Here is a 17,159-nt window from a genome sequence, read left to right as displayed (position 1 = left end):
TATCCTATTTGGATTATTTCCCTATAAAATTTAAAGTGAAAGCCTGCTTCCCAGTCTTGATGAAAAAGCTTGTATTTCCTTTAATCATGCTATTCCAGATTTCACTGATTTAAAACCGCTTTGATTTCAAAGGATAGTTTTAATTAAGAACTTTCGTTTGTTGATGTCTTGCTATAAATGTAGAATGATTAAGATTGCCGTGTAACAACTGTAGAGCTATACAGTTTCCATTGAACCACATTTTATGATAGTGGCCAGGAGTGACAGATTACCAAACAGTAATTACTTAAATTTGTATTTAATATTATGAACAAATAATAGTTAACTTCACATAATTATCAAATGGCACAGGCGAAGTAGAAAGCAAAGTAACATTGTGCATAGAGTTAAATAACGGCCAGATTGGTTAGGAAAGGAAGTAGTGATATAGCTATGAGAAACTGAAATGAGAAAAGTCCACAGAAAATCTAAATCCTTGCTGTTTACCTGATCCTAAGGAATGAGAATAGATGGTGTTGACAGTTACTCAAGCAGATTGGTGAGGGTATTGTTAAAGAAACACATTATATGTTAGTAAGATTATTTTACACAAAGAATGCTGCTGCTCCCCCTCACAACCTACCCCCACCTTTAAAAAGAAAGATCTACTTAGACCATTATTTTGAATTCTGAAATAGCAATTTTCCTCCTCATATGGACTATTTTCAATATTGTGCTACTGCCACCTGGTGGCCATGATAGTGATGTCATATTTTTTTCCTGTATTCAGACTTTTTGATTTGGTTTGATTTTGTTTATTGCCAAGAAGACTCTACTGAACCAAAAGAAGATATGAAGGTATTTTAGGATCCGCAATACTGTAAAATATATAATGTACATTGGCTGAGACTCAGCAGCCATACTACCTATTTTTGAATCCTAGGACTATAATTTGTAGTTTATCATAATCAAGTATTTAACCCTCCAAGTCTCAGTTTCATCAGAGTAATAGTATCTGTCTTTTATGAGTGTTGTGAAGAATTAGATAATATATACAAAGCAAAACAGTTGAGTACGTGTTGACTTTTTGCTTCTATTATAAATACTGCTAATTAAGTAATGTCACCCAGAAAATATATCAATGTATTATATATAACTAAATGTGTATTATTAATATATATTACTAAGTATATTAATGTTTAAGAATAACATGACCTAACGATATATAATTTTACTAATGATAATTTTGGATAATAGCACTTTCCTACACATTTAATAAATACCCATGTATAGTTATCAGGAGCAAGCTAGTTACCCTGAACATTTAATTGGCTACTAGAATTCCATGGAAAAGCTGGAGGAAACCTTGGCGATTATAGTTCATAGTCCTCATTTTAGAGATGCAAAAACTGAAGTCCAAGGACACAGCTAGGTAGTTGCAGAGCAGGATTGCATCCTGGGTCTCCATCTGCATGGAACTGGGTGAACCTTGCCCTGCCTCTCAGTTCCCTAGAGTGGACCAAGACAGAATCTGGGCTGTGTGGTAATTGACCATATCATGGTTTAAAAGAAAGTAGAGTAGAACATGAAAACCTTTTTCTTTAAGTTTTTATTTTGTCTAATGAAGGACAAACCAACTAGAAAAAAATCCTCTCTGCCGTATTTATGTATGAATAGTTTAACACTCCTGATAGAACTTTAGAAGTAGATGCAAATAACACACAGTGGCCGTATTTTCCAGTTTTCTCATTTTCCTCTGTGCTTTCAGGAGAATGCTTCTGTCTCTACATTTTTATTCTGGGGAGAGAATATTCTTGGTCATTTTTTTTTCTTTCCATACAGGACTATTAATTCCTTGAAAAGGGTCATATCTTTCATCACTATATATCTAGTGGTTAATGCAATACTGAATTCTTTGTTGAATGAAAGAATCCTTAGAGAAATAGAATTTTTAAACAGGGCATTAGGACAAAGAGGCAGAACCTCCACACCACAATATTTGGGAATTAACTAAAAGATTAACTCAGGACTGAGTCTTTGAAGGTTTAAGGAAAAAGCATTATCTCAGGAGTGAGAAGTGATTTGACATGACTAATATTTTGAAGATTTGTGATAATAGAGAGGAACCTACACTAGGTATTACTCATGGGCACTTCTGAAATTAAGGGCGGTTTTTCCTCCTCATCTTTCTTTATGTTATCTTTCTCTTTCTATGACAGTCTTTTCTGTCTCCCTTCCCTTCTTTCTCTACCTGACCCTTCTCTGTAGTTCTCCAGCTATGACCCTTTGCATAGGGGGATGGATAAAAGGGAGGGGAACTGTTATAAGTTCAGCCCAAAGCATCTAGCACATGCCCTGTTGAAATGCTACACTAAGCTCTGGAGCTGCAGGGATGAATAACACTGGCTTTCTGTCCTTGAGGGATGGACAGTAAAGAAAAGGATGCGTTCCACTGTGAAAGAACCTGTTAAGGACTAGGAAGGATGAAGTGTGGAGGAGGGAGGCTTTCAGGGGAGGGAGGGTCTTCTAGGAAGCGTCTAGGGTTTGTCCTCTTGAGGTTGAGTAGGCTATCCTGTGATGGACTAGGGAGTTCAAGCTCAGGGCACTGAACCTGTTTATAATATCTCAAAAAACAACAACACCCCTCCCCGCCCAAGCTACACCTTTTTTTCTGACATGTGTGACACCTAATTTCTTATGCATGGGGGTTTATGTCAGTGTCCTCTGCTTCTAGCACCCCACCTCCACCCCTGGCCCACCCTTACGTTAGGAAGTAGGCATACAACAATGAGGCATTTGATTTCAGGCATGCAGGGAGAGTGTCAACAGCAGTTAGATCCCTTTAATTTTGTTTTAGTCTGAATGTATTTTGTTCCAATATTGTTGGAAGTTATATGCCCCTACGGTCATCCTAAGAAGCACAGCATTTTCTCATTGTTATTTGTATGCGTTCATTCACATTCTTGTCAGTTGGAATGTTAGAACTTAAAAAATGAATTTTCTCCTGACTGATATTTTTCCTTTTCCAGTTGCCAAAACAAAGGGGATTTGGCGATGGAGGCTTTGTTGGAAGGAATACAAAATCGGGGGCATGATGGGTAAGTTTGCTTTTGACTTAGCTTCTCACTGAATTTAAACAGCGTATTTGAATGCTGCCTCTGACCATTTTGTGCTTTGGGTACAGAAGCAAAAGTGTTGAACTAAAGCTAAGCTGATTCGTGTTGTTTGTAAAGAGCGTCTCTCTCTGGGATGTTGGCCTCATCTCAGCAGTGTGAAGCTGGACACTTGCCTTCAGCCCTCTTTACATTTTCTACTCTTAAAAGCAAAAGTAGAAGTACAGAGGTTTTGTGACACTAAGAACAATGTTTTTTAAAAAAAGTATTTAAGCCTTAGTAGTTGTAGCTCTCTCTGACCATTCTTGGAACCCTTTTTACATCCCTTACATCTGTGTCCACTTCTGTCTCCAACTCTGAAATATCTGGCATCTCCTGAATCTTTGCAGGAAATCAGTAAGTTTACAATAATCAGATAGGTTGTAGCAAATTTCTAATAATAAGGTGGGGAAAATAATTGAAATAAGTCTGACTGAAGGACGAATTTCTTGAAACAGCTGTTAAAATTGTATTATTATTTTCCCAATAGCCTAGTTGCTTCCAAAGCTTGTTATTGTGACTAGGTGAGACTGTGACATAAGCTGGCTGGGATTCTTCCTGAAAGCTTCCCTAAAATATTACAAAAGTGCTAGTTGTTGGTTGTCAAAGTCTAACTTACAAGCCAGACTCAAAACATCAATTTTGTGTTTGACCCCAAAACTTAGGCTTTAGGTTGGCTGTTAGAGGAAGATAAAATATTTTGTGGGATAAGTCATCACCTTAATATGAACATTAAAAGGAAAAGCTCAGAAGTCCTATTCTTTGCTTCTGATAATTTATTTATTGGCATTGTTTTCCCCCAGGTAGGTTTATGTCTGCTATATTTTGCATCTGAAAGATGAAAAGCCACTCTGACATGTCTGTGTTAAGGGTCTGTTCTTATTTATAGGGGATTTTTGACATCCTGTGAAGCAGAACTACAGGAGCTCATGAAACAGATTGACATAATGGTGGCTCATAAAAAGTCTGAATGGGAAGGGCAGACACATGCTTTAGAAACGTGCTTGGACATCCGTGAGCAGGAACTTAAGTCTCTTAGGAGTCAGCTGGATATGAAACACAAAGAGGTAAAGCAGTTGATTTACTCCTCTTTTTGATATTTTGACCTTTTACATTAAAGATACTTCTTAAATATTTGTTGAAGAAAGCATTTTTGTGTCTTTAGTTTCTACATTGTCTTGTAATTCTAGTGGTTTCTTTTAGAAGAAAAATTCATTGTGAAAATGCCCCAAAATATTAATATTTATTTCAATGGTCATGTTACTTTGGTCACATATAATAAATACATATATAACTTCTTTATGAAAATGTGAATTGTGTCACATGATCTTTGTATAACCGCCATCCTATATGTTTGTATTAACAGTCACTGAATTTAGTGAACATTGTTTTTGGTCTCACTGTATGCCTAGTATGAAAAAGTAAGTCTAGAATTCAATAATTTGCCTCTTTTGGTTAGATCTAAAACAAAATTCAGAAAATCCTTTTTTTAAAAAAATTATATTTACCCCTGTTCAAAATTAGGGGAAAAGAAAGAACAAAGGAAAATAAAAATTACTTGAAATCTCACCACCCACAGTTTCTGGTGATTTTGGGGAAAAGTTTAATATTTGCTGTTAGCTGGTACAGTAAAAGTACACTGAATATTGGAAGGGAAGCAGAAAGCATTTATATAAGTGCAAGAATTGCCTCTGAATTTCTGGCATGGATGGCAATCTCAGAAGGATTGGAAGAGTTGTAGGGAAACATTGGTCCCAAGCCCCACTCTGATGGCCTTTTCTATCTGTGGGACACTCATTAGTGCTGCTGTTCAGTTTACTCAGGATTTTTCAGGTGCACTTCTGTGAGTGGTACACTGAAATTGTGATTCTACTGATGCCACTTACCAAGAGTGTTTTAGAATATTTCACTTAGCAAGGAGAGAGCTAGGCTTGATGAAAGTATGTTATACTTGTCAAGTGACTCATTGTTTGGCCATTTGCACTTTGGGTCAAAGCATTGCATATTAATATTGGCCATTCAAATTTAGCCCCTTGCTAAATTGGATTTACTTTAAAATTTGGATAGAACTTGAGAGTATTTTAAAATTATGTCTTGTGCAGAGATATAGGTGGTGAAAAGTACATGGAATCGTACTTGTTTGTTTGTTTTATTGTAACTTAGGTAAGGTCAGTGCTATTTATCTGGTAAGTTGCTTTAACTACCACTTCTCTATTCTCTTAGTTAAAGTAATAGTGATATTCTAGTTAAGAAAATCAATATATATGTATATATATATTTCTAAGTCATTTATTTTGGTATAAACCCATGAAAGAAATTCCTGTGTGTGTGATTATGAGAATATTTAGTCACTTTGAGGCTGTTTGAACTTAATTCTGTAGCTTAGTTTGGATGTCAAGGGCATTATTGCTATTGTTTAATACCGTAAAGAGAAATTATAGGTTCCATGTTAAGAATTTGAAGATTACAGGTTTGTCCTGGCACATAAAAGAAATTTAGAATTGTAGCTGTCTGGTCAATTTGCCGCTTCATTGAATGGGCTGCTGAAAGTAGATTAACTTTCTAAAACTAAAGTACTTTCACCAAACACTAGTAATGGGAATCTGTTCCATAGAGTTTGTCTGTGAAATTGTGTTGAGCCCTGGCCAGTGGCTCAGTTGGTTATCATCCTGTACCCAGAAGGCTTTGCGTTGGATTCCTGGTCAGGGCACATACCTAGGTTGCAGATTTGATCCGTGCAGGAGGCAACAGATAGATGTTTCTCTCATATTGATGTTTCTCTCTCTCTAAAAAAAAAAAAAAAATCAATAAACATACCTTCAGGTGAGAATTAAAAAGAAATTGTTGGTAATACCATGTTCATATTCTACTTTGAAGAGTAAATGACATAAGAACTAGAAAATAGGGCTGCAAGTTTTTTTCATTCATATTTGTTTGCCAGCTTAGAAGCAGTTCGTCCTGTGGTATAAACAGTGATGCTCAGGTGATGGGCCCATGATGAGATCAAAAGCTTGCAGCAGAATGTCAATTAGTGCATTGTGTCCTTCACTTCATAGAAGGTTTTGCTATAGAAAAATGTCAGTTGCACTAAACCGTGTGTTTCGTGACACAGTTAATTTACATTCTGCTTCAAGCTCCTGGTACCTGCTGGATTGCTGTTGTGACTAGCGCCAGCCTGTCTGCAGGTCATATGTGGAGGAGTACTAGTATAAGCAGCCCATTTTGTAAGTGAATGCTTTATGATTTCTGATTATACTCTTGGGACTGGGTTGGTTTTCACGGACATTTCTGTTGCTGTTACCTTCTCACGTACAGAGCAGGTAGACTTACTGAAATGAGTAAGGAATTTGGAGTCCTGGCTCTGCCTCTTTTCAGCTGACTGGCCTTGAACAAATAATCTAACTTCTTTGAGCCTGTTTCTTCATGTGTAAAATTAGGATGAAAACCCTAAGTCCCAGTGTTGTTGTAAAGACTGAGTTACTGTTTAAGAAAGCACTTTGAAAACTGTAATTGTATCTAGAATCAGTTATTTCAGCTTTTTTGTCACCCATGATGACCGTTTCAAACCTTGGCTCCCATTTCTCTACCTATGCCATCCCTCACTCGCAGCATTTAACCTTTTTTTTTCACCTTTTAAGAAATTTAAATATTTTGAGTGCCAACTATGAGCCAGACCCTGGTACATAAATAAAATTAAACAATATTTTTCCATTTAATATTTATATTTGCCATGTATATTAAATACAAAAAAAAAAAAAGATTCTACAAGGCTATAGAGGAAAACAGAAATTATCTGCCCAACCCCCTGAACCTAGGATTTCTGTTTCTCTGAAGCAGTCATTTCAATACCTTCAATTCTTTCTTTTGTATTCTCTTCATGTTTCTAAGTAACATTTTATACTCACATATCCTAGTTTTCAGGTTTAGCTATTTATCTAATGACTTTCTACTATGAAAATTAAGGGTTTTGCTCTCTTCCATGCAATTTCCACTTCCTCATCCTGCCAGGATTGTATGTCTTAATTTTTGGTTAAGCTCAGTATTCAGTATTTACGTCATGAAGATGGTAAATACTATTCACAGCTGAGTCAGATAGTATAATAATAATTAAACTACTTTTGTATAATTTTTTTGTTTTCCTGGGAATTAATAATTGTCTCATTTTCATTTGCTTTTTAAAAATGTACCTATCATTGATTCTTCCCAAATTCTCTGATACAAATGTAAGTCTTAGTGTATTCAAGCGTATTAGGTAAAGTATTTATTTTCTTTCTTTTTGAGCTTGCCATTCTCAAATATGAATAAATGACTCTCTAGACTAGCAGTATAGCTTCATCTTGGAAACTCTCTTCACTGTTATTCTGGAGTTTTTATACATTTCTTCATTTTGGTAGAACATACTTTTATATATCTGAAGATACCTTTATTCTCTTTTCACATCTGATTGAAAGTTTGGCTGTTGAATTCTGCTTGAGAAGTAAATTTCACTCAGGATATTTTTAGTTAAATGTGAATCTTTCAGACTTGAACATTTGATAATGGCAGACTAGGCCAGTGGTTGGGAAATTGTGGCTCGTGAGCCGCGGTTTGCCGCTCTGTTGACTAATGAGTTTGCCGACTACTGGACTAGGCAATTTGGGCCAGTTCACTTTCCGAGGACAAATACATTAGATTAAAAAAAATGCTTGAAGTAGAGTGCTCACAAGATAGTGAAGGCCAGGTCAAGGCTGAGTTAGAGGTCCACAGAGGTGAGTTCCAGGGTTTGGGGCAATTATTAGCTGAAACTAGAGAAGGCAGTTGAGAGGATAGAGACTGAATCAGTTTTTTAAATAATTTCAAGGGGTTGCAGGGGTGGGCAAACTTTTTGACTCAAGGGTCACAATGGGTTCTTAAACAGGACTGGAGGGCCGGAACAAAAGCATGGATGGAGTGTTTGTGTGAACTAATATAAATTCAAAGTAAAGGAGTGGAGGGGAGAGCAAGAGAACTGGATAGAACAGCCGGATCCGGCCCGCGGGCCGTAGTTTGCCCATGGCTGGGTTAGGGAAATAAAGGATTTGATGTCCAAGATGGCTCTGAATCCTTCCTCACTTCAGTCGGGAACCTGAAAGGAGTAAGGATGGGCCAGATGTAGAACAGGCCCTCTTCAAACTGCCACCAAAGTGCAGACGTTTAACTCTCTGTCTCAGCATCTTCCCATATATCTAGAGGTTGCTGGTTCAATTCCGGGTCAGGACACATACCTGGGTTTTGGATTTGGTCCCTGGTTGGAGCATGTATGGAAGGCAACCAATTGATGAATTGATGTTTATCTTTCCCTCTCCATCTCTCCCTTCTTCTTCCTAAGTGTGTCCTCTGGTGAGGGCTAAAAAAAAAAAAAAAAATCTCTGAATTAGTTTAAGATGATCCTAGAGTGCTACTGTCCCCAGGCAGCGCAGAGTGCTAGGGCTTCTAGGAACCTGGAAAAAAACAAACTTACATTTTCTCCAAAGGAAAGGAAAATTACCATTCTGGGTCTTGCATTATTTCTTCAAATAAGTTTGCAAATATAATGCTTGATAATCACTGAGATAGTAACCTCAGACATATAAGGAGACAAGACAACAACAATTTTAAAAAGGAGGGGCAATAAAATATAGAAACAGACCCAAGACACATCTAGATATGGGCACTATCATGCTTAGACTTTACAGTAGTTACATTTACTGTGTTCAGAGAGACAGAAGATTAGAGCATACAATTGAAAGAATTGGAAACTATAAAAACAACCAAAATGAATATTGAGAAATAGAATAATTGAAACCAAGGTCTTAAAGATTGAGGTGATTAGTAAACTGGAAGAAGCACAAGAGAAAATGTTTAGAATAATGAGTAGACAAAATGATAGCAAATATAGAAGAGAACGTAAAAGAAAGAGGATACAGTGAAAAGGTCTAGTATGACTGCTTTTGGAATCTCTGAAGGAGAAAAAAGAGTGGGAATGGGCAGAATCAATATTTAAAGATAAATTGGCTGAGGTTTTGCCAAAAGTGAGGAAGACCATGTATTTAAGAAATGCAATCATCTCAAGCAAAATAAATAAGAAATATTTACCTAGATTGAAAACTAAAGACAAAGTAGAAATCTGAAAAGCAATCAAAGAAAAAAATAAACCCAAAAGTTATTTACCAAGATAAAAAAGACATTATTTACAAACAGTTCCTAACAGTTGACTTGTCAGCTAGAACAGTGAAAGCCAGAAGACAGTAGAAGGTTATCTACAAAGAAATGACTTGTTTTCTCTGCCAAACCAGAAATCTATACCCAGAATAAAAATGAAAGGGAGATATTTTCAAATCAACAAAAATTGAGAGAACCTGTCACTGGCAGACCTGTACCAAGGAAATACTAAAGAATGTTCTTCAGGCAGAGGGAAAGTGACCCCAGATGGAAGCTTAAGAGATTAAGGAAGAAAGGGAAGGAAATAGTAAATATGTGGGTAAAGCTAAGGGAATATTGACTGATATAACAACAATAACCTTTTCAGTTTAACGTGTAGGATTATGATGGCATTTAAGTCAGGTTTGGGATAAATGGAATTAAAGTATTTCTATAGTCCTTGGGTTGCCTGGGAATTGGTAAATCTAATTAACATTAGATTTGTTCAATCATAGACACATGTTTTAATCTTGAGAGAACCATTAAAAATACATATTAACATGTTAACAGAGTATATATCTTCCAAGCTATAGTAGAAAAATGAAATGATAAGAAGTTATAAGTTCCAAAAAAGGCAAGAAAGGAGAGAAAAAGGAACACAGAGTTTATTAAGTACAGATAACACTCAAGATATAGATTTAAATCTGAATAGACCCATTCAATGTAAATGCACTAAATGGTCCAATAAGAGATAAAAATTGTCCAACTTGATAAAAATAATTAAACTCCATTATTTGGGGCTTATAAAGGTACAGCAAAGTTAAAAGTAAAAGGTAAAATAAAAATATATTTCATGTAAACACTTTGAATAGAAATATTATATAGGTATATTCATATTAGAAAAAGCATACTTGAAGCAGAAGCAATAAACATCATTCAGGTGAAGAGCAATCCTTCATAATTATAAAATACGAAATTTCAGTACATATAACTATAGCAGACATTCTCTGTGGCCAGTACCACATCTTCTTTGCCTCCTGATTTCATCTTGGCTATTATGCAGCTCCTGTGCACTGCCAGCATCTCACTGCACTATGCTTCTCTCTCTGGAGTCTTGGAAAGCTGCTCAGGTGAACTTTAGAGGTGTGGGGATGTTAACACTCACAGGGCAACTTTTAAGCAGTGGAGGAACTGGAATCGGTGCATAAATTCTCCAGCTTACCATCCTTTAGATCAGTGGTTCTCAACCTTTATAATGTCGCGACCCTTTAATACAGTTCCTCATGTTGTGGTGACTCCCAACCATAAAATTATTTTTGTTGCTACTTCATAACTGGAATTTTGCTACTATTAATGAATTGTAATGTAAATATCTGTGTTTTCCGGTCTTAGGCTCTACAGCAGTGGTTCTCAACCTGTGGGTTGCGACCCACAGGTTGAGAACGGCTAGCAGGGTCACCTAAGACCATCAGAAAACACAGGTATTTACATTACGATTCATAACAGTAGCAAAATTACAGTTATGAAGTAGCAACGAAAATAATTTTATGGTTGGGAGTCACCACAACATGAGGAACTGTATTAAAGGGTCGTGGCATTAGAAAGGTTGAGAACCACTGCAGATAGAGGGACAATTCTGAAATACGTTCTGTCTGGTTCCCTGGTGAGTTCCCAGTGTGATTTAGGCGCAGCTGCTTAACTGCAGAGATCGACTCATTAACACACCTTTTTATTCCTTCCCTGGGTCTCCCTTTCCATTTCCTCACTGTGCTACCTGGGATCACTTCCAATTACTTGCCCCGAAGTCCAAGTCTCAGGCTATGTTTTGGGGGGAACTCAAACTAAGACAAAACAACCCCCACTAAATTTGTAAGTATCTAATAAAACAGTCTTAAAATAAATTTCTTTCACTCTCCTTTATCTCTATGCAAGAAGACACAGAACTACAAGGAGAAATAGAAAAAGTGACAGTTGTAGCTGGGGATTTTAACCTGCTTTTCTTAGTAACTGATGGAACAAGAGACAAACATCAGTGAGGATATAGACTTGACTTAAGTTATACATACAGAACATTGCACAAGAGGACTGTGGAGTACACGCTCTTTTCTAACACAAAAAGAACTCTTTCCAAAATTGACCATTTTCTGGGCCAGAAAGTAAATCTCAACACACAGAGTATGGTCTCCGAACATAGTGGAAACAAGTTAGAAGAAAATACCTAAAAATTAAAAATCCGTTGAAATCCTATCTAATAAAAGAGTAATATGCAAATTAACCACCACTCTGCTACACCCACAAGCCACGCCCACCAGCCAATCAGGAGCGAATATGCAAATAAACCCAACCAAGATGACTACAGCCACACAGAGCAGGAGGGAGGCTTGGGTTTCCCCGGCAATGGAGGAAGCCAAGCTTTCCGCCTGCCCTTGCCAGCCTAGGCCTCCACTCAAGGCTACAAAGATTCAATGATAGAAGATGCATAAACCCAAACAGATGGCGGCAGCCACGGAGCTGGAAAGAGCAGGAGGCTAGGGTTGCCCCTGGCGATGGAGGAAGCCAAGCTTTCCGCACACCCTGGCTGGCCCAGGCGTCGCTTAAGGCTACAAAGTTTCAATTATAGAAGATACATAAATCCCAATAGAAATGGCTGCTGCCACGGAGCAAGCAGAAGGCTTGGCTCCGCTCCAGGCTACAAAGTTTCAATTGTAGAAGATAAATAAACCCCAGATACCAGGGCCTCCGCTTGAGTCACTAGGGGGCGTGGCCGGCCTGCAAACCACCACAGGCCCCTCGCCCAGGCCGCCCCATGCCCCAAGGGAACCCACACCCTGATCAGGAACACCCTTCAGGGCAAACCAGCTGGCCCCCTCCCGTGCACCAGGCCTCTATCCTATCTAATAAAAGAGTAATATGCAGACTGACCATCACTTCAACACACAAGATGGCTGCCCCCATGTGGTCAAAGATCCTGCCCCCATGTGGACACAAGATGGCCACCACAAGATGGCCAGCAGGGGAGGGCAGTTGGGAGGGACCAGGCCTGCAAGGGAGGGCAGTTGGGGGCAATCAAGCCTGCAGGGAAGGGCAGTTGGGAGGGACCCAAGCCTGCAGGGGAGAGCAGTTGGGGACCAGGCCTGCAGGGGAGGGCAGTTAGGGGTGACCAGGCCTGTAGGGGAGGGCAGTTGGGGGGGACCCAGGCCTGCAGGGGAGAGCAGTTGGGGGGGACAAGGCCTGCAGGGGAGGGCAGTTAGGGGTGACCAGGCCTGCAGGGGAGGGCAGTTAGGGGAAAACAGGCTGGCAGGGGAGCAGTTAGGCATCAATCAGGCTGGCAGGGGAGTGGTTAGGGGGTGATCAGGCTGGCAGGCCGAAGTGGTTAGGGGCAATCAGGAAGGCAGGCAGGTGAGCAGTTGAGAGCCAGCAGTCCTGGATTGTGAGAGGGATGTCTGACTGCCCTCAAGGGGAAGATTGGAGAGGGTGCAGGCTGGGCTGAGGGACACACACCCCCGTGCACGAATTTTGTGCACTGGGCCTCTTAATATTTTTATAAATGGTTTTCTCAGTTTATTTGCTTTTTAACTTTAATGGGGTTTAAAAAATATAGAATTTTTACATTTTTACATAGTCAAATCTATTCTTTTTAAATGACTCAGTTTTAAGTTCAGAAAGTTTCATCCTACTTCAGCAATCCAGTAAATATTCACTTAGATCTTCATTAAAGAGTTTTCTCTTTTTCATTTTATTAACTACATTTAATCATTCTTCCAGTTTGAACTTCAGAATCCCCTTTTCAAGTTAAAAAAAAAATCCTAGAATTTTTCATTGAAATTGCATTAACTTTTTGTTCTTATAAGAATTTTTTTTTCTGTTTTTTTACACTGAAGTATAATTGATCTATAATGTTGTTTCAGGTGTGCAATGTAATGATTCAATATTTGTATAAATTGCAAAATGATCACTGCAATAGTCTGCTTAATCTCATCGTACATAGTAATTTTTTTTTTTGTGATGAGAACTTTTAAGATTTTTAAAAAAATTACCATTCTATATCATATTTGAGATTACTCCTGATCCTCATTCTTCCTCTCCCTCCTCACTTAGATGAAATTCTAACTGGAAGAGAGGTCGAGAAACACTGAGGGATATTGATGGGGGTGATGGCTGGGCATGAACTAGCTGTGGCTGGTATCAAACCATTTGAAATGGGTTAGGTTAGGTTACAGTGGTCGGCAAACTCATTAGTCAATAGAGCAACGATTGAAATTTCTTTTGAGAGCCAAATTTTTTTAAATTTAAACTTCTTTTAACGCCACTTCTTCAAAATAGACTCGCCCAGGCTGTGGTATTTTGTGGAAGAGCCCCACTCAAGGGGCTAAAGAGCCACATGTGGCTTGCGAGCCTCAGTTTGCCGGCCACGGGGTTAGGATAACGTCCTTGCTCTGGTTGGTGGGACTGATTTCTCTGAACTGGGATACATGGTAAAGCAGGTGCAAGTCTCCTACTTTTTTTTTCTGTCTGACATTACTATTTTGCATTTTGATTTATAGAACTTATTCTTGATGTCTCATATTTTTTGTTTGTTCAATATTCTTAGTTTCCAAGGCTCTTATAACTTTGTATCTTAATTTTTTTATGTATCGTATTTTTTTTTATGAAAAGGGTTAGGGAGAATAAATCAGACAGTGAGAGCAAGTTTTCATCTAAACCTCGAAATAGAACAGAACAGCTGTTTGTTTTCAATTTTTTTTGGCAGTGTTATGGATCATTAAATAATTAGATATTTGACTTAACTGAGAAGTGGGGTAATACCATATATAATTGAGAATTTGTGTTTACAAATAAGTACAAAGGTTATTTTCTATTTTTATGTTTCAGGGATATTGTTTCAATGCTAATAATGAACAATGCTACCACCTGTCTACTTGTAGGTTGGAATGTTGCGTCAACAGGTAGAAGAACATGAAAAAGTCAAGCATGAGATGGCCATGGACTATAAGCAGGAGTTAAAGAAACTACAAGAAGAAGTGAGATTTGATTCTGTTAGGAGTCGTATCATTTTGTCTTATTAACCTTGAGAATTTTGTTAACAGGCTTGTTTCTACTTTGTAAAGTGGAAAGTATATATTTCATGGGAGGAACAGGGGCGGGAATTGATTTCTCTGTTCTTAAGTCCAGGCAAAGAAATAGAGCTATTTTTGTATAATACTGTGACATATTGATACCAAAAACATACTAAATATTATTTTTGAGTTAAATCAGTTACTAGATTTTAAGTATTAAAGGATCCAACGGTTTCAGAAGCATTTTGGGATCAATAAGAGAAGTGAAAAAATTCTGTTAACTCAATTTTATTCTTCAGATTGGAAAAAATTACTTTTACTTAATTCCAAAATACTTCTCTCCTGCTTACTATTAGTGTCCCACAGGAGAATGGCTCAAGAGCCACAGCCTGGTTGCCTTTACTGGGAGGCGGGATGAGTTGTGGTGCTGTTAAATACAAGGCTTTTGTAATAACAATTAAAGTTTTGTTAAGAAAAATATTTTCCCTTTATTCTATCTTTGACTCTATGTATTCTCTAGTGTTTATGTTTTCTATGTAGATTTGAGTTGTTTTGTATTTTAATTTGCAAAGCAAACATGCTCTTAATCTACTTTCAGTAGTACTACTTAGTGCTAATCTTGCTTTCACAATACCAATTTGTTCCACCACCACCGTTTACAAATTCTTAAATTTTAAGTCTAGAAATAACTGTGTCTACAGTTAGGCAGACTGAAGAGAAGTTATGAAAAACTACAGAAAAAGCAAATAAGGGACTTCAGAGGAAACACCAAAAATCACAGGGAAGATCGATCTGAAATTGAGAGGTTAACCGGAAAAATAGAGGTATGTTCATAGTAATAATTTCTTCTTAGCGATTGTCAGCCTTCTTGGAGTAAAGTGCTATTTCTAGTAGCATTGGTTTCTGAAATCAATTTTCTACCATTTCCAGGACTGCTGCCAAGCTATTTCAAAGGTTGGGGGTGATCTATACATCCTATCATCATATGGTTCCCTGTGGTTGATGGGGTTACTAGCTATCAGTAATTCTCCACAGGGCAGTCCCACCCTTCAAGGGCATTTGGGACTGTATGCTGACATTTTTTGGTTGCCAAAATGACTGGGAGTGAAAGTGGTATTTAGGGGACAGGGACCAGGGACACTAAACATGCTGGGAGCTGTTCCATACAGGAAGGATTGCTATAACCAAAATGCTAATACTGGGAAACATTGACCACCAGTTACTAGCAGTCTTTGGTGGACAGTGTCCTTGTCTTTCTTATTGATGGGAGTAGGAGCTTAGTAAATGTTGAAAGCACACGGCTCTCTGTACAGAGTACTCTGCATAGCAGATTGTTTATCCTCATTTCCCACTTAGATATAGTAAGCCATTTACCTCCCTCTTTGCTGACTTGATTGTATACTAGTAGCCCTGCACACGAATCCATGCGCCAGTAGCTCTCTGCCGTCCTCCTGTAGCTTTCCACCCACTGCCCTGCCCTCCTGTATCTCTCCCCGCCCTCCTCCTCCCCCGCATAGCTTGCTGCCCTGCCCCCTCCTGTAGCTTTTCGCAGCCCTCTTGTAATTCGCTGCCCTACCCTCCTGCAGATCCGTTAGGCCAGAGGTCGGCAAACTCATTAGTCAACAGAGCCAAATATCAACAGTACAACAATTGAAATTTCCTTTGAGAGCCAAATTTTTAAACTTAAACTTCTAACGGCACTTCTTCAAAATAGACTCGTCCAGGCCGCAGTATTTTGTGGAAGAGCCACACCCAAGGGGCCAAAGAGCTGCATGTGGCTCGCGAGCCACAGTTTGCCGACCACGGTGTTAGGCGGTTAGTCGTTACGCCTCAAGGCATAATGGATAATTAGCATATTCCTCTCTTATTATATAGGACTAGAGCCCCGGTGCACGAAATTCGTGCACGGTGCGGGGGAGGTGTCCCTCAGCCCAGCCTGCACCCTCTCCAATCTGGGACCCCTTGAGGGATGTCCGACTGCCCGTTTAGGCCCGATCCCACCAGGATCGGGCCTAAACGGGCAGTCGGACATCCCTCTCACAATCCAGGACTGCTGGCTCCCAACCACTTGCCTGCCTGCCTGCCTGATTGCCCCTAACTGCTTCTGCCTGCCAGCCTGATTACTCCCTAACCACACCCGTGCCAGCCTGATCGATGCCTAACTGCTCCCCTGCTGGCCTGATTGCCCCTAACTGCCCTCCCCTGCTGGCCTGGTCACCCCTAACTGTCCTCCCTTGCCGGACTGGTCGCCCCTAACTGCCCTCCCCTGCAGGCTTGCCCCCCCTGCAACTGCCCTCCCCTGCAGGCCTGGCTCCCCCAACTGCCCTCCCCTGTAGGCCTGGGTCCCCCCCCCAACTGCCCTCCCCTGCAGGCCTGGTCCCCCCACAACTGCCCTCCCCTGCCGGCCTGATAGCCCCTAACTGCCCTCCCCTGCTGTCCTGGTTTCCCCAATTACCCTCCTCTGCTGGCCCGGTCACCCCTAACTGCCCTCCCTGTTGGCCTGATCGCCCCCAACTGCCCTCCCCTGCAGGCCTGGCTCCCCCAACTGCCCTCCCCTGTAGGCCTGGGTCCCCCCCCCAACTGCCCTCCCCTGCAGGCCTGGTCCCCCCACAACTGCCCTCCCCTGCCGGCCTGATAGCCCCTAACTGCCCTCCCCTGCTGTCCTGGTTTCCCCAATTACCCTCCCCTGCAGACCTGGTCTCCCCCAACTGCCCTCCTCTGCCGGCCTGATCACCCACAACTGCCCTCCCCTGCAGGCTTGGTCCCCCCAAACTGCCCTCCCCTGCTGGCCTGGTCACCCCTAACTGTCCTCCCCTGCCAGACTGGTCGCCCC

The 17,159-nt window shown here is 39.9% G+C and overlaps 1 protein-coding gene across 14 annotated transcripts in view; it reads left to right on the top strand.

Moving 5' to 3' along the window:
- The window catches only part of CEP63 (centrosomal protein 63), a 48,807-nt gene that overhangs the window by 6,123 nt on the left and 25,525 nt on the right, over window positions 1-17,159 (top strand). For 7 of the 14 annotated variants that reach the window (XR_013960833.1, XM_080672580.1, XM_080672574.1 and 4 more), the window contains 4 exons: window positions 3,009-3,077; window positions 4,021-4,198; window positions 14,195-14,290; window positions 15,028-15,150. Coding sequence is in view for 13 of the 14 variants with exons in the window: in XM_080672573.1 (XP_080528699.1) it covers window positions 3,009-3,077; window positions 4,021-4,198; window positions 14,195-14,290; window positions 15,028-15,150 (466 nt within the window). In the remaining variant the exon portion in view is untranslated. Of the gene's footprint in view, window positions 1-3,008; window positions 3,078-4,020; window positions 4,199-14,141; window positions 14,291-15,027; window positions 15,151-17,159 lie in introns of those variants that run through there. The other 7 variants (XM_080672583.1, XM_080672581.1, XM_080672579.1 and 4 more) reach the window with 3 other exon arrangements.

Source organism: Plecotus auritus (genome assembly GCF_963455305.1).
Source record: "Plecotus auritus genome assembly, chromosome: 6".
Classification (NCBI taxonomy): Eukaryota; Metazoa; Chordata; class Mammalia; order Chiroptera; family Vespertilionidae; genus Plecotus; species Plecotus auritus.
Note: the sequence above shows the minus strand (reverse complement) of the source record. Positions and strands in the feature narration are given on the sequence as shown.